The sequence below is a fragment of the Acartia tonsa genome, chromosome 6, assembly GCF_053477335.1.
Source record: "Acartia tonsa isolate MP-2025a chromosome 6, ASM5347733v1, whole genome shotgun sequence".
Lineage (NCBI taxonomy): Eukaryota > Metazoa > Arthropoda > Copepoda > Calanoida > Acartiidae > Acartia > Acartia tonsa.
Genome location: NC_137265.1, coordinates 10,835,056 through 10,863,051, shown reverse-complemented (window position 1 = coordinate 10,863,051; position 27,996 = coordinate 10,835,056). Strand labels below are relative to the sequence as shown.

General features: G+C 31.8%; 3 protein-coding genes across 3 annotated transcripts in view; all 3 read left to right on the top strand.

The window, feature by feature from the left end:
• Positions 1–37: 37 nt before the first annotated feature.
• On the top strand, positions 38–6,725 carry EMC3 (ER membrane protein complex subunit 3). Its single transcript, XM_080163444.1, has 9 exons — positions 38–339; positions 592–2,740; positions 2,909–3,002; positions 3,210–3,300; positions 4,231–4,406; positions 4,690–4,788; positions 5,160–5,238; positions 5,566–6,176; positions 6,450–6,725. Exons 2-8 carry the CDS (start codon positions 2,659–2,661, stop codon positions 5,731–5,733), a joined length of 789 nt encoding a protein of 262 aa, XP_080019570.1. The 5' UTR covers positions 38–339; positions 592–2,658; the 3' UTR covers positions 5,734–6,176; positions 6,450–6,725.
• LOC145321814 (alanyl-tRNA editing protein Aarsd1-B) lies at positions 6,699–12,313 on the top strand. Its single transcript, XM_080163442.1, has 11 exons — positions 6,699–6,795; positions 7,173–7,302; positions 7,775–7,901; positions 8,518–8,603; positions 9,027–9,170; positions 9,546–9,687; positions 10,275–10,377; positions 10,969–11,104; positions 11,432–11,494; positions 11,652–11,752; positions 12,174–12,313. Exons 1-11 carry the CDS (start codon positions 6,725–6,727, stop codon positions 12,298–12,300), a joined length of 1,230 nt encoding a protein of 409 aa, XP_080019568.1. The 5' UTR covers positions 6,699–6,724; the 3' UTR covers positions 12,301–12,313.
• Positions 12,314–12,523: 210 nt separating this feature from the next.
• Positions 12,524–27,996, top strand: part of LOC145321811 (uncharacterized) — a 32,568-nt gene continuing 17,095 nt past the window's right edge. The window contains exons 1-19 of the mRNA XM_080163439.1: positions 12,524–12,658; positions 13,137–14,085; positions 15,829–15,912; positions 17,508–17,614; positions 18,021–18,118; positions 18,453–18,571; positions 19,078–19,215; positions 19,450–19,511; positions 19,871–20,054; positions 21,287–21,354; positions 21,716–21,880; positions 22,334–22,409; positions 22,828–22,881; positions 23,786–23,865; positions 24,719–24,867; positions 25,298–25,434; positions 25,787–25,873; positions 26,687–26,771; positions 27,360–27,744. Of these exons, the coding sequence (XP_080019565.1) occupies positions 12,602–12,658; positions 13,137–14,085; positions 15,829–15,912; positions 17,508–17,614; positions 18,021–18,118; positions 18,453–18,571; positions 19,078–19,215; positions 19,450–19,511; positions 19,871–20,054; positions 21,287–21,354; positions 21,716–21,880; positions 22,334–22,409; positions 22,828–22,881; positions 23,786–23,865; positions 24,719–24,867; positions 25,298–25,434; positions 25,787–25,873; positions 26,687–26,771; positions 27,360–27,744 (3,084 nt within the window). The 5' untranslated portion in view covers positions 12,524–12,601. The remainder of the gene's footprint in view (positions 12,659–13,136; positions 14,086–15,828; positions 15,913–17,507; positions 17,615–18,020; positions 18,119–18,452; positions 18,572–19,077; positions 19,216–19,449; positions 19,512–19,870; positions 20,055–21,286; positions 21,355–21,715; positions 21,881–22,333; positions 22,410–22,827; positions 22,882–23,785; positions 23,866–24,718; positions 24,868–25,297; positions 25,435–25,786; positions 25,874–26,686; positions 26,772–27,359; positions 27,745–27,996) is intronic.

Sequence of the window (27,996 nt, the reverse complement as noted above, 5' to 3'; positions counted from 1 at the left end):
AATACTTTTTTTTAATTGAAAATTTCCTCTCTTGATATTAAAGATAGTTTTAATATTTTATCTGAATCATGCTGTCGCATACTATTTTTATGAGGTTGTTTTTTATCTTATTTTACAACCAAAAAAATGCATAATTTTATGTTGAACATCGAAATGTGTTTTATTATATCGATTTTAAAAATAAGATGCTCTAAAAAGAATTTCTTTGGTTACTTCCTAAAGGATTTTAAAAGCCCAGTTTTACTTCTAAAAAACACAAAATATTTTGTTTGTTAGTGTATCTTTTGCTTAATGTTATAAAAAAAATTCTTTAAGAATTAGAAAATTACTGAACCCAGTGTTAGCAAAGGAGTTTCCAAACGTTTGTTAATTCAAATATTAAAAAGAATAAGTATTAAAGATATAATTTTGTTTAATTTTTACGAGAGAAGGAATTAAAAATCACAAGAGTAATTCATATGCTATACAATTTTATAGTTTTCATTGTACATGTAACTTTAATCATAGGTATTATTAAGTTTGATTTCTTTAAATCATTTTTAAAATCTTTAATTATGGATTAACAAACTTTTGAAAATGCCTTTGCCAAAGTGATTACAAACCCTTGCAAAGAATTCGTAGAATTCAGTCAATTTTAACCCCTATTCTGTTTATTTAATGAACTTATAAAATTGCTAAGTAATAATTTTCATTTATTTGGTCTGTGCAATTTTTTTGTGTATTGTCTTGTTAAAAAAATGAGTACCTAAAGGGGACTTTCCATTGACAAGTTCCCTACAGAATAAGTGATTTTTTTTAACAAGACTTCACACTAACTTTAAGTTTGATAAGATCATATATTATTATTACTATAATTGTATTTGTTTTCAAAAACTGGTAAAGGTACTGGAAAAAAAAAGAAAAAAAATCCATAAAAAGTTTTTCTTTTGCCAGTTTTTTTTAAACTAACATCTGGTGTATAGCTGGAATATGTACAGTTTTAAAACTTCCCAAGAAACAAAATAAAAGTCCTCAATCCTTTGTAATCTTAAACAATTGTTGAAAAAAAACTTGATTACAGTTCAATTCCTCATAAAATTGTTAATTGCTGTACATCATCCAGCTATTTAAGTTCTGTACTCAGTACAGGTTTAAAACATTTATCTGTGTCTCTATTAAAGCTCTGGGCTTAGCCTAGAGTATAATGTAAGGCCATTTGGAGCATATAAAAAAACCTTCCAAAATGTGCATGAAAAATCTTCGAATTGAAAATCCTTAATCAAGATTTTAAAATATATTTTTGGAATGTTAAAATGTATCCAAATGTCTTAATAAAATACCACAGTTTGGTTTTATTATATCCAACACAAGACTTAGTCTACTTATTATTACTATTATTATCTTGCCCCTTCTTGTAAAAATTATTTATGGCAATCTCTATATTGCCATGAGGCTTTTAAGCCACTTTTGATCACTTTCAATTAAAAATATGTCTGCTTGGTAAAATCCCATATTTTGTAACTGGAACATCTATAACTCCCTAACTTCCTTAACCCTAAAGTTTGAATATTTTAAGTATACAAACTTACATAGGTATTATGAAGTTTTATCAAAAGGGAAATTGAGGCGATGGAGTTATTGTTGTCCCACTTTAAAATTGATTGATTTTGCCTTTTGCCTCTCTAGTATGAATGCTTTGAGTCTGATTTGATTTTGATGCAAGATTTTTAAATTACATTTTTATTTAGCCTAACCTACTTCACCACTTGAGAATAACTTGTTTTAAGATATATAGCACAGTTATAAGTATCATAACTTTTAGAATTTAAGAACTATGGTTTTTCATTAACTTTTTTCACTAATATGCAGCATGGCCCTAAAAAAGTTTTTAGCTTAAGCTCTTTCATTACAAAAAGTATAGACTTCAATACTTACACTTTGTTAGCTGAAATTGGATTGATAATGGCTGCAAAACCTCATTTTTTTCTTTTTTGGCCACACTGTACTTTTGAGATATTTGAAGCATATGTAGATTAGATAAGTGTATACTATACAAGACTGATTTTGTACTGCCCTATAATTTACCTCTACCTACCATAACTAAGTATACCTCAAATCAGAGCAACATTCGTTTTAAATAAATATACTTGTTACCATTTAAGTACTTTAAGTAATAAAATTCAGGAAGATGAAAAAGATTATTAATTTTAAAACTTCCTATTACTATTATATCTTGAAAATTATTTCTATTATTCTATATTTGTGTTTTATTATTTCCAATTTAATTGGATTAAACGGAAAATTGACTTATGTATGTTTTCCCTATGTGTTTTTAGACACCCTAAGAATGTAAATTTTTATATAATATTCCATGAAACTTCTTCAAATCTTCAAATTTTAACAATTTTAATCCGTTAAATATCCTACAATTTTTAATTCTTGGAATGTTATGTATTGAAATTAATATTTTATCAGCTATTAGTTTTATTATTCTACTCTTCTTTCTCTGTGCTTGCAGAGTATTAAAGTCACAAGAATTTTATTTTGAATTTAAAAATTCAATTTTAAAATACCTACATGAAGTTCTAGTGATTTTAATCTGCAAAGTTTTAAATCTCACAGTTGTTCTATTTTAACTTTTCAGAGCTAGAAGTGAAAGAGTAGCGAATCTACTCTAAAATGGGAGAACCGGAGCTACAGTTGGATCCTGCTATCAGGACCTGGGTCTTCCTACCAATTTTTCTTATCAATTTCTTAATAGGTACCTAAGTTTTAATATTCTTATTTTCATAAAAACGAAGAGTAATGGTTTCTTCATATTTGATACTATCAGACTACTTAATAATTTTATCCGATTTACTTAAGCAAATGTTAAAGCTGTCTTAAATAATTTTCATGTATGATTAAATGTTCTCTAAAATTTTTCTAGGTATACTTCGTCATTATGTGTCAGTATTATTGTCCTCCCAGAAGAAGGTTGACTTGGAGGCCATCAAAGATAGCCAGGCTTTAATTAGGGCCAGGTAAGAATTTTTAAACACTAACTATGTTTGTACTTCAGTACTTAAGTCAAATTGGTAGAATACATTAAAGCCTCTTTGTCGAAAATTTTAGATATATCAAATAAAAGATCAAATGCCTTTTCGTCGTCGATTTTTTTCATATGCATAGTTTTTAGACAAATATTTATAACCTTTTTTAGATTCTTCAACTTAAAATATTTAATTTAGGGTTTTACGAGAAAATGGAAAATATCTTTCAAAGCAAGCTTTCTTTATGAGAAAGAATTACTTCAACGACGAAGAAACTGGAGTTCTTAAGGTAAACTGTAGTTTTAAACTTCAATTACCATAAAAGGAAAATTATGTCAATAGAATCATAAAATTATGTTTAATAATATTAAGACATTTAAAGACAATAATTTAAAGCTAGTGTTCACTGTTGGGATTGTTAAGTAAATGTGTGTTTGTGTTTACTTTAGACTGTTTATGAGTAGCCATTCTATTAATAATTTTTGATACCTATTCTGATTTTATAGTGTTAGTTTTGAGCATGTCTCATAATATTAAATTTAAAAGATATTAGGTAACTTTATTATGACAGGTTTAACTTTTTAACAAGTTGTATACTTTTTTGAAAACTGTGATGTGATAAGTGATTTTATGACAAAAGAGGACTATCCACGAACGAGAGCACATGATTCTAAGTACCTTCCAGCATTGATCCTTAGTATTTTCTTTCAGAATATAATAGGACACCATATATTATTAATATATTGACGAGAAAATTTATGTTTCACCATGTTTTTTTAGGTATCTTAATTGATTTTGAAAACTTTTATGAAGCTAATTCTTTTAATAAAATGGATATTTGATGATATATATGCGAATACTCGTGTTATATAGATTGTAAATTAATTCATATTAGCATTAATTTAAACATACATATGAGATATAGTAAATGTGCTTTTGACTTTTTTTTTAATTTTTATCATTTGACAACATGGACAATTAAAGACACCCAAAACTCAACAAAACGTTTGATAGAATTTTAACAAAAAATGGTGGATATTTTTTTACTTTTCTTCAACTTGAAGTGGTGAAACATAAATTTTCTCGTCAATATATTATTTATTGATAGTGACCTATTATATTCTGAAAGAAAATACTCAGGATCAATGCTGGAAGGTACTTAGAATCACGTGCTCTTGTTCATGGATAGTCCTCTTTTTGAGCCGTTTTCAAATGATAGGTTGGATCTAGAAAGACAGTGGCTCCCCCCAACCCAATGACTGACCCTAGCATGATGACGGAGATGGTGAAGGGTAACATGACCAGTATGGTCCCCATGATGGTGGTGGGCGGATGGATCAATTGGCACTTCTCTGGATTTGTCACCACAAAGGTTCCCTTTCCTCTCACACTTAGGTAAGAATCTAGCATTTTAAGGACTGTCAGCGACCAAATGGCTGAACGTACAGGTTAACGGGTTGGAAATGAACATTATACAGTTTTTTCAGATTTTTAAGCTTCTTTGTTTACCTATAAAGCTTTCATTTTCCAGTCCATTCCTGTATTAATTTTCAAAAAGTACTATTTCATATTCATTATTTATTTTTAAACAAATGTTTTTTTCTACTGAAGTCAAAGTTGGAAAAAATTGTTTTTCTTCAGATGTCAATCACCTGTCTAATAAACGAATTACATTCAGGTTTAAGCCAATGTTGCAACGCGGCATTGAGCTACAGAGTCTAGATGCTTCCTGGGTTTCCTCGGTCTCCTGGTACTTCCTCAATGTTTTTGGTCTCAGGTATGTACACTGACACACCAACAACTTTTAATTATCCTAAATGATACTCTGTAAAAAGACATAGTAGTAAATATTATTAGCAAATCATTGAATCATGGGGATAGAGTTAGGTTTCGGACAATTTCACTTTTAATTTTGCAAGTTTGATCGGTTGTTAACATCCTGTATTTCCTACACTTATCAGAGAATTTATAGTATTCTGATTATAGGTTTTGTCAGTGATGGATTTTGAATTCATTTTCAAATAAAAAAATTCAGTCTACTGTTACTTTTTTCCATTTAGATAACATTTTTTTTGTTTTCATGTTACTTTCTGTTGCTTGTATTGTTTAAAAAACGAAAAAGTTATTGAAAGGGGATATTTGTTATAGGTCAATTTACAGCCTTGTACTGGGCGAAAACAATGCCGCTGATCAGTCCAGAGTTATGCAAGAACAAATGTCCATGCAGGTAACAATCAATCATTAGTTATTGGATTCATTGCTCTAGACGATTAACTTCACAGTGTAGTGGATCAATGGGTAAAGAATACGTGGATATTGTGTCAGGAGAATTTTTGTCGCCAATTTGGGTTGCTAATATGATCCTCAGATATTGATCAATACGTTTCTCCATGTTCAGGGGAGGGAATGGGATAAAGTCATGATAATATCCTGCTGGGAGAAATATTTTATAGGGTATGGGAGAATCTTGCACAAAATTCACATATATTCCATATCCATTTGTGGAACTTGATTCAATATAAGTTACAAAAATGAAACTAAACTTTTTCTTTAGGCTGGAGGAATGCCGCCCGACAGCAAGCAGGCCTTCAAGGCCGAATGGGAGGCCCTGGAGTGTACAGAATACAATTGGGCTCTGGCCAATGCTGATAATGAAATGATAAACTTGGTCGGCCATACGCCTGACAGTCTTATCTACCACCAGAGCAAACCTTTAGAGTAGCCAAAGCCATGCTACAGTTACCATGAGTCAGAAATTTATTTTGAAAGAGTAATAAAAAAGTAGAATATGCAAAACAAATGAAAAAAAGATCTAAATAATACTTAATAAGATAAGCAATTTTATTAGGTTTATCAACATTTTTCATCCTTCATTGTAATAATTTTGAAACAATTCTATGATTAAGATATTGGTTTGTTCTACTTTTTTTATTATTTTCTCTCTTTTCTCAGGTACTCTTTAAACTTTCTAGCTTATTTTAACCGTTTTTTTAATAATTAGCTTATTTTATTTTATTGTTTTATTATTAGTTGAGAAGATTAAATTCTTTTGAATCAAAATTAAAATTCTATTAAAATGAATTACCTAGGTAATCAAATTCCAATATTATGATTTTTTATATTTAATGAATTGTAAATTAGTTCAGTCTTTTGTTACTGTGATGTGTTAGAAATATTGTCATTAAGGGGGGATGGTTATGATTTTTTTTTTTTTTTGGGGGGGGGGGGGGATTGTAGAAGTTACTTAGGAACAATAATAACTAGGTTTGGGTTTTGTGGTGGTTTTAAGTTTCAGATTAAAATTAAGACCTATACAAGTTTAAGCCCGTAGTATTTATTTTTCCGGAGTATCTTCAACTATACTCCCCTGCCGAAACTATTCAAAAATGCCCTTCTCCCCCCCCCCCCCTTTCTATGATTTTTTTGTTGTAGTTAAAGTGTATGTAAAATTGTAGATGTGATCTCAAATACTGAACGAATTAATTGCCATGAAAAACAAATATTTCCTTCAAACTTTTCCGCAAGTCAAAAAGGATTTCTGTTCTTTTCCTTTTGGCTTATTATTGACTGGTTGAAATATTGGAGGCAAAATATTTTTTCTTTAAGTGGAATATCAATCCCCCTATATAAAAACTAGAAATAATTTCATTACACTCATTTTAGGGTTATTAATTTCATATTGTTATTGTTTGATAAATTTCAGATAAACAAAAATGTTTTACTGCCAAAGATCTAGTTATGAAACAGAGTACGAGTCAACTGTGGTCTCTTGTACACCTGCCAGGTAAATTTATTAGAAGCTATGGTACTCTAATTTTAAAATTTTTATCTTTACGTCTGTTGTAGGTAAACATTTTGCGGTCTGCGTGATACGTCAAAGTAAAAAATGAACCTTGATTGTTGTACAATCAACAGAGTAACTTAATCATAAAGTAACTCAGCTCTAACCAACAATTAATTTAATTCGAAAAAATATTTGGTTATATCAGCTGATTTTTCCGTGATTTTTGGGGGTAACGCTACATAGTAAAAACGACATTTTTCTCTTGCCGCAGAAATATTATTTTTGATTTATTTCGCTTGTTGGCTATACCTTAATCCTTATAGTAACTGCTTGCAAAAGATAATTCTAAATTAATACAATTGTGTGTCATTTTTTAGTCGTAAGAAGGAGCAGAGTGGAAAGAAAGTAGAATTAAAGGGATATGAGGTGGTCTTTGAGGACACTGTTTTCTTTCCAGAAGGTGGCGGACAGAACACTGATCTCGGTCTTGTTGGAGATAATAATCAGGTCAGAATCTATCATTTACAAATATTTATGGGCTACCAAGGGCATGATCTTTAACATTCGAATCTATTGAAGGAAGAAAAAGGGGGTATTTTTTTTTCATTAAGTCATACTGTTCTTAATTATGACCAAATGTATATATATATGAAAAGATCATAATTTAAGAACAATTTGACTTAATAAGAGGATTTGACTAAAAGGTTACACCCAGTTTTCCTCAGATGTCAATTGTCCCTTTCCTTTTAAATATTGATATTCTAAATAGCGAAGCCAATAAACTATTTTAAAGTCAATATAATCTGATAAAAAGTCTGTCTAAAAGGATTGTGTTATCAAAATATACATATCATTTTCGGATCATGGAAAGAAAACGAAGCACCTAGCAGGTTTCGTCGTATTTTTACAGTAGCTATTGATTTTGGTTATTTTGTTTTCAACCTTTTGTTACAATTGACCGTAACTAGTCTATATGTAGGTTTTGGAAGTAACCCGGCGGGGAGACTTAGCTGTACACTTCCTAACTGAACAAGTTCAGCCTGGAGATAAACTTGTTCAGAAAATTGACTGGGACAGGAGATTTGATAATATGCAACAACATTCAGGCAAGAATATTTTAAAATATTTTCTCGTATTCATTCGAATCCAGTGGATAGGAACCGGTTCTCATCCATACGAAAAAACTATGTCTAGCATCGTATTATATCCAGCTTTCTACGAATATAAAAATGTACTATCATAAGATTAAAACCAGTTTTTTTAGCCCGTGCCTACGGCACCTAGGGGCTAAAAACTGGTTTTAATCTTATAATTGTACATTCTATATCCGCGGAAAGCCGTTTTAATACGATGCGAGAAATAACTATTCCAGTATGGCTTCCAAACCGATTCATAGCTCCTGGATAATAACCGGTTCTGAGCCATACTGAAAACTCATGTATCGTGTCGTATCGTGGACAATTTATCACGAAAACTAAAATAAAAATTATAAAACTAAGATGAATCTTGTAATTTTTCATTTTACTATCCGCGGAAAGTTGACTTTAATACAAAGCTAGAAAAAAATATTATATTTTCCTGTGTTTACGAAATGCATGGATGAAAAATATTAAAACTATGACAAATCTGTAATGCAACTCTTTATTTTGCCAAATGTTTCAAAAACTGTAAAATCAATCACTAAATTGTAAAATCATAAGATAGAAATTGATTCATTTTAAGGTCAACATTTGGTGTCGGCCATTTTGGAGAAGGATTATAATATAAATACATTGTCTTGGTGGATGGCAGAATCTACTCCAAGTAAGGTATAATTTATCATGTTTTACATTGACCTGTTACACTGCTAAACTGCTAAAAACGAGTTAATAACCACATTTTTCAACTAGTTATTATTTGGAGGGGAAGGACATTTTTTTTGAGATACTTCACTGTTAGGATATCTTTTTAGCGGTTACCGAGACATACAGACATCCTGTTCTATTAAATGTATTAAAAAGACTTGTCAGTCACTATAGAATCGCCGGTTCTTCTAATATATTATACTTCTTACTTTCGGTATTAGAAATGAATAAAAAAAATAGTTTGATTGACTTTATTCCTTAGGACAATCCTTAAAAATAGCTTAGAACTAGCATAGGACCAATAGGATAATCTGTCAAAAATCAGAACCATATTATGCTATAGTTTATTCACTGTTGGTAGTTAGGCATATAACTAATAATTTTTAGGTTGGTGTATCTTATATTGAAGTGGACAAGCCAATATCAGTTGATGTAATGACATCTGTTGAGGATAAATGCAACTTGAATATTAGAAAATCAGTTCCAGTGTCTGTCACCTTGTTTCAAAGAGGAGATCCTCAGTTGGAAGAGGTATGAATTGACCTGAGTTTTACGATTTTTGGTTCATTCTCATTTTTTTTTTAAATACAAGTGAATGCGCCCCCTGATATCTATAGGTATTAGGGGTGTGAGGGTGAGAAAATAGCCCTAAACCATCTCAATCCTTAAGAACTAAATTGAAAGATTTTAAAATCATCTTCCCTATGTAAAGCTTCTCTTAAATGGAGAATTCAAACGGGTCTGTGATTAACGAGATGTTACCTAACGGCCAAACAAACAAAAATCTTTATATAATAAGTTGCTTTGTTTTTTTTTTTAAAATAGATGTGTGTGTGGGGGGGGGGGGGCAAAGACACATCACAGAAAATCATATTTTTTGTCTTTTACTTACTAAACTTTATTTAGGCCCATACAAGAGGACTTCCTGACGACTTTACAGGTCCAATTAGACTGGTCAAGATTGGGGATTTAGACAATAATCTTTGCTGTGGCACACATGTTTCAAATCTGGCTCACCTGCAGGCTATCAAGCTCCTGTACACTGAAAGTAAGTTCTTGCATTTTACAACATATCTGTATTAAAAGAATAAAATTTAACATTTTAAATACTAACCTGCGAGGCTCTTGCTTTACTTAATGTTGTAAGATATAACTACCTAACCAAAATCGAGTGATTTTAAATAGAAACGACGATTTCGTCCAATTTTAACAAAGTTTTGTGAAATGACAAAGTAAATATAGAGACAGCTTTTTTAGCAAGCTGATAATATGCAAAGTTTCATGTTTTACCAGATATAAGAACTAAACAAACATTTTATAAGAAGGAGGGACCAGGGAGGAAGGGGACATTGGGCTGTTAATTACACTAGTCCCCGAAGTTTTATTATCATGTTATCTTGTTCGTTAAGTTAACAACATTGGGGACTTTTATTGAATTTTGATTGGTTGGTTAAGTAAGTTGAGTGTTCAAACTTTGCAACCACTAATTGTAATCTACAGAAGGGGTAATTTTGTGTTTTATTATTTGGGATGTACATCACTTTATCGGCCATCGTCTTATCCCTTTAGATCCATGAGGAGGGACAGACAATTTACTTGTAACAAATATTTTTATATTTTTCGTTATAATTTCAGATAAGAAAGGGAAAACCTTATTATATTTCCTGGTGGGTTCAAGAGTGCTCAAATATTTAGCAAATACTCTACAAAGAGAAAGATCACTTACAGAAACGTTAAGGTACAACAATTTTTAAAAAATAATATGATAAAAGTAATTCAACATTTCTTGCATATATAGACATATATTGTTAAAGCGAACCTTTTCTACTCTAGAGTTCATTGTTACGATCATCCGTTCGTAACGGATAGCTCTTATCGTTAATTTTAATGTCTTAGCATTGTCAAATCGATTTCATCGTTGGCATGATGGTTCCTGTAACAGTTAGGTATAATTTAAACAGCGTAGCAAATCTACTAAATCATTACTAAAAAGTTCGTTATGAACAATAACATGATGATATTTATCTTTTTTGGAATATGGATTCCTATGACATTTAGGCATATTGTAATAAGCGAAGCATATATAATCAAGTGAGTCTTTAACTGTAAGTTTTGCCTTATAAAGCATCTAGTATTAAAGTATTTTTGGGATCGATTTATGTGAATTTTTAGTTTGATTTCTTACAAATGAAATTCTTAATTTTAAAAGCTATGATGATGGTACTCTATATTTGTTAATGTTAGTCTGTCTGACTTTCTGTTTTGTAAAGCTTCTCCTTCATGGATGTTGTCATCCTTGTTCCATTGGCACTAATGTTAATTTTTCTAGAAATGGACCAGACTCTCACATTGATTTGGTGGAAAAAATGCAGAAGACATTAAAAATATCAACAAAAACAAATTCTAATTTGCTCAAAGAAATTGCGCTTAGTGAAGCTAAAGAGAAGAAAAATTTAGAAACTAAGGTTGGTCAATTAATATTAATTTTGTATACCCATTTATTACTCAACAAGTATACCATTACCTACCTAAATAAAGTAAATTGCAATTTGTGTGTGAGTAAAGGAGAAAAACTTACTTTTATGGTAGTTTCACTTATCATTTACCAACAACGAAATTAATTCAAAATAATCACAAAACCTATACCTAATTGATTTTTAGCTGTCGTTTGGAGGCAATACTTGACGACCTTTTTACCTTCTCCCCTAATATTATTTTAGATTTTTTTCGCTTGTTGGCTATACCTTATTCCTGAGTTTCACTTCTAAAAAAATATTTTGTTTTTATTTCAGCCTTCCTATATCTATTTTTATCGAAGAGAAGGAGACAATGACTATATTTCTACATTAACTAAGGTAAAACCTTATTTTTAAAAATCTTGATTTTTAATGTTTTTTTGCATTCATAAATTTCCAGATTTCTCAGGGAGGAAGGTATCATTGGGCTGTTTATTTTTGTGTTTATTGTCTTAACCCTGAAGATCCCCGGATTACAACTGTACTTGTATTTAAGGAATTAAGTGATTATCTGTTGATTGTGATTGTTGGGGAAGGAAATTCTGGCCAACTTGTGGTTACTGGACAAGGAGAGGTCGTCGTTGATATTGGCAAAAAGTAAGTTTTTATTATTATACCTAATAAGAATTTCTTCTGACATCATTTGCGCTGTTTTTAAAGATTTATTTTTCGATGATAACAATAATTATGAACACTACCACATACATCAATAATAGAAATAGATTTTTTATTACTTGGATCTTGCACGAGATTTTCATGTTCTATGATAAAGTAAACTCTATATCGGGCTAAAATAACGATCTTTCCCATCCCCTCTCCTCCTTCTGGATAAACCAATGCAAGAAGATTTTGCAACCTAAATTGACGACTGTTATAATATCCACGAATTTTCTACATCCATTACACTAGCATAATGGCTTTCATACTTATATTTTATCTAATTATAATATTTTGAATTATAGAATAATAGATTGACAAATATTTGAAGAAACTTTAAAATCATTTGATTTTGCTTTAGGTTGGCGGAGCTTTTGGATGGAAAGGGGGGAGGCAAAGGATCAAGATTCAATGCCAAAATTAATTCATTCAAAAACATCAGTCAAGTTGAAAAAGTTATTCAATCTTGTATTGCACCAAGTAGCTAAATATAAAGTGTTTCATGCTTCATGACTTTTTCAAAAAGTTATTTGTTTTTACTTTTTTATTTCATTTAAGAATTTTTTCTATCTTATACTCCTTTAAGTTTTTAATTTAGAATTTATCTAAACAAGAACTTTTTTTACAATCCCTGTGAAAGCTTAGGTTATAAATAATGCTAGTCCAACTTCTTTATATTGATTTTTTTTTACAAAATGTTAAAAACCATTGACTGTTAAAAAATGATTTTTTTTTACCTTAATACGTTTTAATTGTTACATTTCTTGTTTTTTTTTTGCAGATGTAAAAATGGGGGTGGGGGATAAAGTGGAAGGAGGAGAGGGTACACCATCCACACAGAACCAGGTAATCTACAACTCCATTTTCCTCCTAATATTTATCAGCTACCAAATTTCAGGAACCTTAATTCATTATAATTGCCATACTCCTTTATAGTTTGGAGATTCTGTGCATAAGCTAAATTGGGTTACAAATAATTTGGTATGGGTTTCCCCATAGGATCTAAAGGGATAGGACAATGATCAATAAATTGATGTACATTGTACATCCCCAATGATCATTAATGATACACAAATTTACCCCTTATTTCTGTAGATTACAATTAGGGGTTGAAACGTTTTGATATTCAATTTAATGAACCAACCAATTCAGTAAAAAAAGTCCACAAAGCTTTAAAGCCAATGAACAAGAAAACATCATAATACAATTTTGGGACTATTGTAATAAACAGCCCTATGTCCCCTTCTTCCCTAATTTCAATAAAATTAGTAAAAACTTTATTATTGTTGACATTCATCTTTTCAACAATTATTTATTTTGTCAGGTAATCCTACGCGATGAAGATACAAGAGACTCTGACTCCATCAGTTTACATGATGAGGGACACCACACTTTTAACAATTTTATAAAGCAGACATCAACCGACATCATTGAGGAGGAGACGACGGCTGAACCAAACCATACCAACCATGGGGCTGTGAATTTACATGACAATAACAAACTTCAAGATTCAGAATCTTTAAATCCTATTGATGATAATGATGATATGGCTGATATAGTTGATGATGCTGGTGATCAATGTTTAGATGATGATACCAAAGTTGATGAATATAATTCTAACCCAAACAATCCTGCCAATAATCCTACCACAGATACTGATGATGATTTTAGTAATGATTTTTCTCCAATTAAAACTGTTGATCCCAAAAAGACAAACACTGCGTTTTTGAATAATTATGATTCTGAATCTGATCAGAATACATGTTCACATGATGAGCACATACCACAACAAAATAAAAGTGAAGATGATAATGAAAATATTTACCTGGAACTTGCTGGTGGCACACAGCTGGCCTTACCTGAGGTGCCAGAATTATCTTTTCCAGACCTGCCTCCAGAAAACCTAAACTTAAAACCTGCTGCCTCAAAAAATAAAGAAGCCATGACCCATGATACTCATGAACTTGATAATGAACCAGATCAGTGCAACACATTTGTTACCAACCATGCTGCTCAACAAGATATTGTACAAGAATCATTTTTTAGTTCAACCAAGGACGACTGCAATGTTGGCAACAGAGATATGCAACAACAGGTTGCAGCAACAACTGTTTATTCTCCACAGCAGCTGATAACAACAACATCTGCTGAAGAACAACTACAGAGCTTTCATAGTAATATTTGCACACTGGCCGCACAAGTGGACGACATAAATAATGGATTGTCAGGAATGGGAAGATCATCCAACCAAACTATTACTACAATGTCTTCAGGTATGATTAATTTTTAACATTTTTCTTTATTTGGCAGTACTTGAAATTAAGTCAATTACCTTGACATTTTTGTGTACTACTTTTTTTGCTTATCAACGAGATACTTTTCAAATTGAGCATTTCATTATATCATACTAGCAGCTATTCTCCCATGCATGGGCTCTGTATTCGAAGGGCAGAGAGGGTTTAATTAGCTTAAAAACCGTACCACTAATTAAATCTGAAACTGAATAGGTAGTCTAAAACCATCACAGGGGTAAAAGTTACCTTGAAAAGGGAACTCAATAGGTTCAATAGCTTCAGACAAAGAAAACCTTACTACTTAACTTTATGTAATAAAATATTCTTTGATTTTATTTTTATTAATGAAATGTATCAGGAATAATAAAACAAATATGGTATGGATTCATCTAACTATATTAGAATAGTTATAATTTAGGCCTTACTGTTAGATTTTAATAAGAACGGTGTATAAAAGTAGGACATTTTTACCTATAAGGTAGAATCCTATTGCTATATGCGACATCAACTTAACAATATTCGGGTCAAGTGCAGTTCATTGTAAAATATTGCTGGTGATGAATGATTTCTGGGATTATTACAAGGTTCCTGGATCCAGCAGCACAAATATTCCCCCAAATCCGAAAATTAATTAAAACGGGAAATATTGCTTAGTATTAGGTTCCTTTCATGGCTGGCATTGGCCAGGGTTTTTCAGAAGTTGCTGGTAACCAGGAAAATCAAACATTGGTGGCTCTAGTGTTATTTTTTGTAATGCTAGATCCCAGGATTCAGGAAGCATTCGTTTCCAGCAATATTTTACCATGAAGTGCACTTGACCCCAATATTCAATTACTTAGGAGGATCTGCCATGACAAGTTCTAGTTGTGTGGTCTCACTTCAGTGAATCAATGTGCCACTGCAGCTACTATTATTATTATTATTAAGGAGGATCTGCCATGACAAGTTCTAGTTGTGTGGTCTCACTTCAGTTAATCAATGTGCCACTGCAGCTACTATTATTATTATTATTATTAAGGAGGATCTGCCATGACAAGTTCCAGTTGTGTGGTCTCACTTCAGTCCATCAATGTGCCACTGCAGCCACTATTATTATTATTATTAAGGAGGATCTGCCATGACCAGTTCCAGAAGTGTGGTCTCACTTCAGTCCATCAATGTGCCACTGCAGCCACTATTATTATTATTATTAAGGAGGATCTGCCATGACCAGTTCCAGTTGTGTGGTCTCACTCCAGTCCATCAATGTGCCACTGCAGCCACTATTATTTTTATCATTAAGGAGGATCTGCCATGACAAGTTCTAGTTGTGTTGTCTCACTTCAATCCATCAATGTGCCACTGCAGCCACTATTATTATTATTATTAAGAAGGATCTGCCATGACCAGTTCCAGGTTGTGTGGTCTCACTTCAGTCCATCAATGTGCCACTGCAGCCACTATTAATATTATTATTAAGGAGGATCTGCCATGACAAGTTCCAGTTGTGTGGTCTCACTTCAGTCCATAAATGTGCCACTGCAGCCACCATTATTATTATTATTAAGGAGGATCTGCCATGACAAGTTCCAGTAGTGTGGTCTCACTTCAGTCCATAAATGTGCCACTGCAGCACTATTATTATTATTATTAAGGAGGATCTGCCATGACAAGTTCCAGTAGTGTGGTCTCACTTCAGTCCATAAATGTGCCACTGCAGCCACTATTATTATTATTATTAAGGAGGATCTGCCATGACAAGTTCCAGTTGTGTGGTCTCACTTCAGTCCATCAATGTGCCACTGCAGCCGCTCTACAACAGTTCAAGTAAGTTTACACAATAGAGTAAAGCAATAGAGGGTAAAGGGGTGAAATATGTCCCCCTTGGCCTTAGGACCCTGTGCCGCTTTTCAATTGTGTCTTTAAAATTCAACCCATAGCTTCGGAAATATTAACACAGCCAAGTCGCTACAAAAGAGCATAAAGGATTCAGGGAGTTGTCTGGTTTTACATCTATATTGATATATTTATTGTTTCCACCTTGCCAGCTTAATTATAAACTTTTTGTTTATTGGTTCTTTATTCATCCTTTAAGCTTTTAAATAGACTTATATGCAAATATTTCATTATGTTCGTTGGACTTAAACAGCAAATTACAAAATGGTTTACGTTTATCATTTTAGTAAAATGCTTGTTTCTATTTCTTAACTGTTTGTATCAATAATTAACCCTAAATCTAATAATTTTTTCGCGTATTTTCCATAAAGTTACTATTTAGTCAAATGCGCTTATAAAGTCGAACTGTTCTTATTTACTAAGTATATTTGCGATTACTTTTATTTAATGAAATCTTCCAATTTTTAACATTTACAAAACAGCCTGCTTTATTGCATCAAGATCCATGACAGATCTATATAGGAAATAAACGTCTCTAAATGAGCTCGAGTCTTCCAATGGTAAAGTGTTTAAAACTCATGGTGCTCCAATAATCCTCATTAAACTCTCATTGACCAAAGCGATAAGACCTTTATCCTATTTGTTTATGGAATGAATTAAGTTTTTCACTTCATGTAGATATTTGAATTACATTGAAGTATTTAATCCTTATTTCATAAATAAAGAATATACGTTCATAATAGAGTAAATCTAAGAAAACTGTATTTTAAAAGAATTCGATTGTGGCGACACTTCCTTTGTGTTAAAATATTAAAACTAAAATTTTAATCATATTAACCCTTTGGTGATGGTAATGTGAAAAAAATATAATTGAATAAATATTTTCAAAATCATTTAAATGAATAAATATTTACTTCTTTCTTTTAGATAGTAATGGCGGGGGAGGAAAATTGATTTATTGAGAAATAGATAAATAGATATGTACTTATAGAAAACTAGCCAATAGCGATATAGTTATATTGAGCCAACTCTAGTTTATTAATATTTTATATATATACAGTTGGTCAAAATTAAGTAAAGTTTGATTTAAAAGGCGCATTTGACTAAATTTTTTTCTTCAAAATCTCGAATAAACACATATCTTGTTTTACAATAGATAAAAAACAATTAGACATCGCTAAATTAGTCGTCATGTTGTTTCTTTTATTTAATAGTCAGCTATATAAATTGCATTATCACAAAAATACGATTTTCAAGTCCTGATATTTTTGTAACTTCATAGTAGAAAAATTTAATTAATTCATTATATGCCCTATAAATGTAGTTTAAACCATTGAACAGGAAAAATTATGTATTTCACTAAATTCAAGTTTAAATGCATTTCGTGCAACTACCCCTTTGAAATATTTTTGTGTCTAAAAAAGCTGCGTTTACAGTTTGTAATAGGTCTATACATTTATTTTTTGGACTTAACTTGGGGCGTCTAAGCTTTCTATCCTTCTTTATTAAAAACATAATCTATATAGACACCCAACCTCTATGCAAGTCAACTTCTCAACTCGAGAAAGAAGACCAGTTTGAAAATATTATGAGATGCCTTCAGTTTCCAGATTCCGCCCTTCAAAACCAACAGGTAACATCATTTTTTATCAGTGTTGCAGTTTTTTGTGGTTTAGTAAAATTTGAAAATATTCTTTGTTAAGATATTGAATTATTATTCTTTTAAGAAGTATTTCGTTTAAAAAAAATCACGTATGAAGGAAACAAAACGAAGTATTTTCACATGAGCTTTTGTCCCTTTTAGGGCCCACCACTAGTAAACATTTTTCCAGTTTGGCTTCGAAACTGATTAATGTCCGGTGGATTAGAACCGGTTCTTAGATTAAATACAATTTTCCACGAATATTAAAATAAATCATAAAATTAATGCCAGTTTTGTTAGCCAGGTTTAATCTTTTTTTATATTTTAATAGCTGCGTGAAGCTGTATATAATACGATGCGATAAATAACTATTCATACAAGAAAACTTTTATTTCAGTCCAGTACAAATATGAGTACACTTGACACAATTGTGAGTTCTCTCAACAGTCCAAGCACAACTACGGTTTTCATTGATACTACGGCAGTAGCTCAGAGGAAAGATACTTAAATATTTGGCGAATACTTTGCAATAAAGAAGAAAATCATATTTGTGTGTATTTTCACTAAGATCTCTAAAATGGCTAGACTAATCCTACCACTTTTTTTATTGATGTTTTTGAATAAAAAAGATTTGTAAATTGTACCTGGTAGGAACTAGTATAAACAAATGATAATGTTTTAAGCACAAGTACCTTAGCAAATATCCTGTTGTGACGGATGAACGGAATTACATTTCTTACATGAAAGGTAGCTTCGCTACTTAAAAGATAAACAGGTCTAATTTTGATATTTTTTGGGTAAGCATGATTTTAAGTATCTCTCTTAACAGTAGCCTGCCAAGTTTCAATAATATACACAGCAATAATCCCCACAGCATGCAGACTCAAGATCATCTTAATAACCAACAACAAGATGATGATGTTGATAGTTCACTTTACAACTTTCAAGGTTGGTTCTTATTTATTTATTCACTACATACCACATGATAAACTTTAGTGCAACTTATAAAGATCCATTTTCTTTTTGTATATTTGTGTTAAAATGTACTGTACAAAGAATCATGACCCACCTACACATTTTATCCTAATTAAAAGTATTAGGATGTTTGTGTGTGTCTGTCAGTCTGTATCGAAGGATCTCACTAATCCCTGAACTGATATAGTTCTCCTTTACAATGTTAGTTCTGGGTCCAGGGAACTATTTGGGGGGAAGGTGCCACCACCCTCAAAGGAGAAATTGCCCTTTAATAAAGACCCACACACAAATTAAAGTTAAAACTTAAGTGCCCCTAGAGGCGTAGCCGCTGATCATTAAATAAAGTTATAAAGGAAGAAAAAGCAAGGATTTATGGGTAAAATATAAAGATAAAAGTAAAAAAAGTTTAGGAAAGGACAACATGATTTAGATAGTTACATTGATACAATGGAAACAGAAACTAATTTTACCTATTACAGGAGCTCTGTCTTCAAATCTTGATGTTATGCTGAGCCAATCTCTAGAGGGATCTAGCTCTAGTTCCCTGCTACATCAGGGGCCACCACATACACAGTCTTTGCTCCATCAGGGACCACCAAATACTTCCTCTATGTTAGGTAATATATGACAGCAAAAATTTAATTATTGTATTGTGTTCTTCGATAATTTTATCATAATACGAAATCCTATACCTACTTTATTTTAAATCTATTGAATTTTAGCTATTTTGACAAATTGGGAGCATCATGCCATTGAGATTATTTTTTTACTTTTATCACCCAGGCTATGAATCCTGTTAAAACTTCATTATCATTAACATACTTTTTTAAAGCCTAATCCTTAAATTTTAGGTGGAATATATTGTTCCTCTGGTGGTATTATGAGCAGCACACCCTCATCTACAACCAACCAGGGACGGATACTTCAAAATTTTGCAATTTTTCTTTAAGTAAATCTAATTAGCTCCAAAGATTCCTGTTTTTTGTTCACATTGGTACAATGGCGGATTATGATTATGCATGTATGCAGCTATATTTCTATGAAATCATAATATAACAAAGGGGGTCATTTTTGCGTATTTTCCGTAAAGTTTTGTTACCATTTAGTCAAACTGTATTAACTATTCTCATTTATTATAATTTCATATATATACGTTTGGTCATAGTTAAGAACAGTTTTACTTAATAAGAGTATTTGACTGAACGGAAACACACGCAACTTTAGAAAAAATTACCCCACTTTAATTCAGATTTTGAAGTATTTTCACTTAAGATCGCTTCAACGTCCATGAATGGCACATCAAGTATTTCTCCGTATGCTGCTACTTTGTCCATTCCCTCTGTGAGCAATTTGGCGGGAATAAGCAGCAGCAATATGGCGGGTATTAGCAGCAATAACGGCCTACAAGAACAGCAGCTGCTTATTCAAAACAACAGCACTCCAATAAATAAACGAAGTATGTTTTTAGTTTATTTGAATTGAAAGGCAGAAATAACTATTATAGGGTAGATATACAGTGTGTTTTTTTTATGAGAACTTTTTTGAAAGCAATTTTACCCCACTTATAGTTATCAGAATTTAATGATTAATGGCTTATTTTCTTCGTTTTTTAAGGGAAATTATGAAACAACCAAAAAATTACAGTTTTTGTTGAAAAAGTACAGTAAATTAAAAACTTAGGTGTCAACATATAAAAATGGTTTTAGCGCATTTTTCTTAAAAAAATGGATTTTCTGTAGTCGACTTTGGGGGGCCAGTACTCCCTCCCTGGTTGAGATATGACCTTCAAACTTTGATATGTTCTAGTACATGTCCCTAATAGTATCTGTAAACATTTTTAGCTCTATATCTCAACTTTGAAGTGTTTAGCAGCCATTCTTGCAAAAGGTTGATTATTTGAGCATAAGAAAAATGCGCTAAAACCATTTTTAGATGTTGATACCTAAGTTTTTAATTTTCAACTTTACTGTACTTTTTCAACAAAAACTGTAATTTTTTTTGTTGTTTCATAATTTCCCTTAAAAAACGAAGAAAATAAGCCATTAATCATTAAATTCTGATAACTATAAGTGGGGTAAAATTGCTTTCAAACAAGTTCTCATAAAAAAAACACACTGTATATGTATAGTAGTAAGTTATTCGAGTAAGGTAGGTAGTTAGAAACCTTTAAATTAATGGATATATCATTACTTGGATCTTACACCAGATTTTCATGTTTTCTAATAAAGGGAAACACGCAGCGGGCTAAAATAACGATTCCCCCTTTACCCATCCCTACCCTCCTACTGAATGAACAAACTTACCAATAATGACAGGGAAATTAGCGACCGAAATTTAGGATAACTTTTCTCCACGTATATTTTACATCCATTTTCATGTCTTAACTATTGATTTTCAATGATTTATGGACAATAACTGTTAAAATCTAGGGAAAATGAAGGGATAGAACAATTATACATTATGTACATCCCTAATGATGATACACAAAACTACCCCTTCTGTAGATTACAATTAATTATTTAAACTTCTTGATACCCAACCTAAACATCCAACCATTAAAAATTCATTCAGGTCCCAAAAGTTGTTAAGCCAACGAATATGAAAACGTTTTTATAAAACTTTGGGGACTAATAGAAAAAACAGCCCCATTGTCCCCTCCCTCCCTGACTTAATATGTATTTGCTTTAGTGAGACAGAAGTTGTTGGAGTTTCCAGATGGAACAACCCACCTTATTCAATATGAATCCCCTTTACAGGTCATAAGATAACGTTTTTGTGTAGCACAGCTACTCTATAACTATGGTATTATAATTCTTTTCCGTCCAATATAGTTATCAAAGGATCGTTTTGATTAAGTTAATACTTTTCATGGCTTCACTTAAAAAATGAGTTTCAACTTGTTGTTTCCTAATGAAACAATATTTAATGACTCTTCAAAATTCTTTTATTTATATTTGGTTTACTTAGTATATGAATCCATGATTTCTTAATGAAATTATTTCTAACTGCTTGTAGATTGTAATATACATGGTCCCTTAATAGGTTAAAGAAAAGTCACTTTACTACTTTTTATTTGAAGTTCCTTTTTGCTCCTATTTTATAATTATTTGTGTGTAGGGCATCATCCAAAGCATAAATACCCAAGGGCGTATTGGCCAATCTCCACACCAGTACCTTGTAGCCGCCCCTCCTACATCTACAACTGGCCTCTCTCCTCAACCATACCTGGAGGGAGGGGGAGGGACAACAACCACCAACCAGTATGTACCCAAGACCTTCCAGGCAGGCGTTATGATGATAACTTATTATTGAAAATAATTATGATTTTTTTGAGGAAAATAACAGTAATACTGAAGTAGGTATTATTAAGTTAATCTTAAAATGGAGGGTGGATCTTTGCAGGGTTCTAAAGTGATAAGACAATAGACAATTCATAGATATACAATATACATTACATTATACATCCTCCCAAAGACGACAAACAAATTTACCTCCTCTTTAGATTTTAAGTATAGTTTGAAAAGTTTGGTCACCACTTGTTTGAAACCAGCCAATCAATAGTGAAAAAGCCAACCAATAAAATAACGTGGTTATAAATTCCTGGGTCCCCTCCCTCCTCACATTTTTTTGAAAACTTAATTAAAAGATTAACTGCATTTTTCAAACAACTAGGTTAGGTATTTAAATGTTTATTGGACAGGAAATTTACTTATCCTCATAACTTTGCGGATGCAGGTTGCGGCTTCCCCAGGAATAGTTGGACAAATTGTAAATAATCAGCTGATACAAAACCAAATTATTCAACAGTCAGGTAACTGCTTATACAGACTATTTAGAAGAGAAGGTGGAGTCATAATATTGAGCGGACAATTTTTGCGTATTTTTCGTAAAGTTGTGTGTTACCGTTACCGTTGACACAAAAGCGCTTATTAAGACCAGTTTGACTTAATAAGAGCATTTAACTAAAAGGTTAAATCCAAATTTACGAAAAATTCTAAAAATGACCCCCTTTGCGGATAATTTTACTGTTGGACTTGAACCTAAAACCTTTGGCTATAGTAATTTTAAGTAGAAAAATACATAGGGGAGGGATTTTCATTGCTATGAAAAATTACTTTACCTAATAATGTTTCCTTTATTCAAAAGTGATAGTTACATAGATCATTTTTTGACATTTTTAATAAAAAACTAACATTAATGAGAAATGTAACCATAAATATTTTATTTAGATTTTTATCAAGACCACTCTCAATATTTGAATGTTGACGGTAGAATAATCAAGGAAAGTCATACTCACATTGTTTGTAGAGTAGCTACTCTGTAATTTAAATATGTGCGTCTTGAGTGACTGATTTTGATAATAAAAGGCTAAACTATAAAAAGTCTAAGGAATTATCTTGCAAAAACTATAAATTCATAAAATCTGCAAAAATTGAGAAAATTAGCAGGAATGATTGTTCAATTGTCATTTGCTCCAGTATTTGCAGGGTTTTTAAGGGATAGGACGATGGACAAAAAAATAATTTTCAATCCCAATTAGGATAATCAAAATTACCCATTTTGTATATAATAGATATTGTTTTTAAAAAAATTGGACACTTACTAGGTAGTTTATAACAATCCAATCAAGAAAAAAAATTCAAGTTTTTGAGACACCAAATAAGATAACCTAGTTATAAAACTTTTGGATAACAGTAGTGATGGCAATCCGTCGAATTTTTGGGCCGGATTCGGATTCCGGATTCTTAAAGAATCCGCCAAAAAAGTGGCGGATTCCTTGCGGATATCGGATTCTTATTTTTGGCGGATTCGGATTCCGGATTCTAGCAATATTTTAAAAGAATTTTAAATTTTATTTTTAAATTAAGTGCTACATATGTCTAAAAAATTAATGTTCTTGGTGTTCTCTATAATTCACTTCCGAGAATCGAACCAGATTTTAAAAGATATTATATATAATGATGAAAATCTTTGCCTTCAAAGAGGAGGAGTTAAAAGAAAAAACTCAAGACGCTAATTTTAGCCTACCAATTAAGAATCCGGAATCCGCTATTAAAAACGGATTCCGGATTCGGATTCCAAAATTGGCCAAAAATTGGGCGGATTCCGGATCCGGATTGCCAACCCTAGATAACAGTGTTATATAAATAGAAATAATAAGACCTGAGTATGATTGTACCCCGCAGGGTATCCTGGCCTATGGAGATGATGGAAATCAATATGTCATCCCGGACAAAAATGCTGGTGGTGACCTGCAACCTTTTCAGGTAAATATAGGACCTGTTAGTTTCAGGGAAAGATGATATATCATGTTATGCATCAATTCATTATAAAAGCCAAAAAAGGTCATAACGTAAAAATTACAATAAAAATTAAAGAATGTAGAGGTGCAAAAATTTTGTGTTAAATGAATTTAAAGATGACTTTTTTATTTAGTTTTACCTATAATAATTTGAAACTTACTATTTCACGTACACAATTAAAAACACCTGAAAAATTAAAAAATAATTTACATACGGACAGGGTAAGGGATCCTAAGCTTTATAAAACAAAATATGCTATATGTATTGTGTATGTATGTATATGAGACCGACTCAAAATGCTAATTTTTTTGGCGCACAATTCTAACCCATTTCTTTTATGATATAATAACTACCTATTGATACCAAAAAAAGTGTTCTGGAGCTTTTTTTCAGCATTATGTCAATTTCGATTTTCATGAAAAAGGGGAAGGGTCCCTTTGGGGGAGAATTTTTTTTTTTTCAAACCCTTTTTTTTGAAAATCGAAATTGACATATTGCTGAAAAAAGCTACCAGAACACTTTTTTAGGTATCAATGATCATTACATCATAAAAGGAATGGCTTGGAATAGCGCGCCCATTGAATTTAAAAAAAAAAAAGTGATAATTCGGAGTCGGTGTAATGTATATTTAAATTTTAATTAGTATGACAACTTCTTTATAGATTAGATATATGTGTTTTAAAAAGAAAATATTCCTTTACAACAGCAATAAAAAGCAGACTACAATTCGAATAACTTATTATAATACTAAAAAATATTATATTCAATGGATTTAAATTAACTGTGCAAAGAATAACAATCACGAATATTAATTCAGGTTGTGCAAGGAGGCGAAAAGCGCGCGAAAGCTTTGACAGTTGTGAAGCGGGTGAGAAAATCTCGCCAACCATCTTTACCACAACAAATTCAACAACATTCACAGCAGCAGCAACAACAACAGCAGTTGGTCATCAAGAATACTATCAGGGATAATGGGATACTTATGTTGGTTTTATTGACTATTCTGTCTATGAAAAGTAGCTCGGCAATGACACGAGCATAATGTGAATAATTGTCAATACTTCATTTAAATATTTAAATCATTTGTTATTTAGCTCCTTTCGTAAGCCCTTTGTGTCAGGATTTCTAAATACTTACATTAACATGATGTTCTCGTCAATTTTCAAGATTTTATTTGATTATTTTCCTGGTTTATAACATTTAAGTTGTATTATTAGCAGGGACAACCCAACTAAATTGGTGGAAGGATTAAAAAGTGTACTCCCACTTTACTAAATTATCCAAGTTTTGCGCAATTTAAATGAGTTAATTTTATAAACAGTAATGAAGAAAGAATGACTAAACCAAAATTCAAAATAAAATATTTACAAATACTTATTCCTGAATCCTTAACCAGTGGTAAATCAAGACAACAACAACAACGTCATATAACTACCACCAGCCCCATGGGCGGCGGCGGACAGATAGTTCAAATAACATTTGCCGATCTGTCCGGCAAAGAAGCTCGAACAACTAACTCGCAGAACCATACAGGAATAAATACTTGATTTTTCTTCAAGATATAGGACTTCGCGAGCAAGAATTTAAATTGACCTAAACACATATGTTTTCAAGCTAACTAAGGCAGAAGAGTAAAGAAAGGTCTAGAGAAAAATTTTATTTTCTTTGTCTTATCCTTGATTGACTGTTATCCTGGTAAAATATAAAAACTTGCTACTTTCTCTAGGTTTACAAGTTAGGTTATTTGTAATTTCTTATTTTATTTCTAAGAAGCAAAAGATTTCTTAAAAACTATTGAGATATAGTTTTGATTACCAAATCTTAATGTTAATATGTAATATATTATTGTAAGAGAATATTAAAAATTACGTATTTTGTGGTGCAGATTTGCTGCAGTCTGTAGTTGATCTGAGCGGATTGGGAGACACAATTCTAGACCAATCTCCCAAAGTTCCTACGCCAACCAGCGCAGGTAAGGATAGGAAGGAAGATCTTTAGAATTTTAGGTAGTTTGGAGGAATTAATCCTTATACTAAAGTAACAGGATGTTTGTGTGTCTGTACCGAAGGATCTCGCTAACCGCTGAACCGATCGGGTTCTTCTTAACAGGGTAGATTCTCATGGGTTCTGGGAAGGTTTATAACTATTTTGGGGGAGGGTACAACCACCCTCCCAAGAGAAATGACAAAAAAATCGAAAATTTTAAAAATATATGGGCGATTTCAACGTAACATAAAGAGGTATCGTAACATAAAGAAGTAACGTAGAGACTTTAACAAACAAAAACATCTAAAGTGCCACTAGAGGCCTCTAGGGGCGTAGCCGCTAGTCAAGGATATAATAACATCTATTAATGTCATTCATTACGGTGACTTTATCTGGGGAAAGTGCCATACTCTTTTTTGAGAAGGTAAGATAATAACGAGGAGCATAACATAACATTTAATAGGCCAAAGATAAAGTGAAGCTTCAGCTATTCCTAATACTTAAGTGTCTAATTTTACTATATGAGTCATTAGATTAAAACTATGGCTAATCAAACCAAAAATAAATCATGCATTATTTTTGTACAGATGTAGTACGGGGGTGGAATGATGTGAGTTTGAAATTATATTAAAAAAAACAAAGAGATTAACAGCACTTAATTATTTTTCTGAGAAAAAGGACACTGTTTTACTTGCAAACATTTGTAAAGCATTACTTCTATAAACCCTTTCTAGTGATTTATAATTATAAATACATCGAACTAGTTAGTGCTTTAAATACCTATTTTTTTATTTCTCAGGAATACATAAAAATGATGAAATAAATGAGCTGCGAGCCAGAAGTAGTAGTCCAATCATCATCAATGATTCACAAGGATTTAAAGGAACACTTCAAATTTTGATTATTTGTATTTAAACAATTTTTGTAGCAAAGATACTCTATAATGACTTTTTTTGTTGGTCCTTCAATCATTCTGTAACGCTATAATATCGGGGAAATGTGATTTTCTCTAATACTATTTAAGATAGACTGCTGATTTTTGTGTGAAGATACCCTAAACCAATGAGTATACTACTATACACTATACAGTATTGTAATTTACTTCGTTGGCCTATCAGTCTTTCTACAAAATACTTAATTTCTTAAAATATACTAAAACTTATACAAGACATTGTAAATTGTTTCGTGATTTTTATGTAAATAATAAATATATGCTTAAATTAATAAAAAAAAATTTATGCTTCGCTACGCTTGGAATATTTTTTGTCATCTATGAGATAGGCGTTTTTTGAGATGACCCTTAATTATTAGGGCCCTTGCGTCTGCTATATGATGAACATTGTTTTGACAAAACTTTTGTCACAATAAGTAAAATCTTTGTTTACCTTCTTCTGCACTGCACAATCACATATCCTAAAATATATTTAAGATTATGTATCAATAAGAAATTTGAAGTGTTCTTAATAACCAGGTCGTGCTGTATCCCTCCCCTCGTCTCCAGCCCCCTCTACCAGAGCACAACTCATCACCACTGAAACTGTTCGTAAACGCCAATACTCCAACCCACAGAATTCAGCTTCTTCAAGCAGCTGCAGCGCTGGGTCAAATATAACAGCTGCCAGCAGCCCACAGCAGCCAGATTCTGCAACTAAATCCGCCGGAAAATTTACAATCCTACAGCCAAAGGATCAGCCGTTAAACCCGCTGAGGGTTAAACAAGATAGATTAGATACAGCTGGTTTGCCAACTGTTAATGAAAACGACGATGATATTGAAATACTGGAGAAGGCCAGGTCTGATGATCATGAAAAGGATATGTTTCCTGACACAACAACAAATGATTCTTGTCTTATACAGGTAAATAATTTTCTTTAAAAATTGGGCTCGGGGATACATTTCATAGTAGTAGCGCTGCTTCTCTATATGTCCTTTACATGATCTGTTGGTCAAAATTGGCTATAACAAATTAAAATGTCTCCATGCTTTTAACTTTAATCTTTTGCTTTCGTCCATTTATAGAACAATTTTAATCCTATCATACAAAGCAGTAAGGTTTATTTGCTGTAGCTTAAGATTTTGATAAATACTTAACCGATTAGGTTATCTATT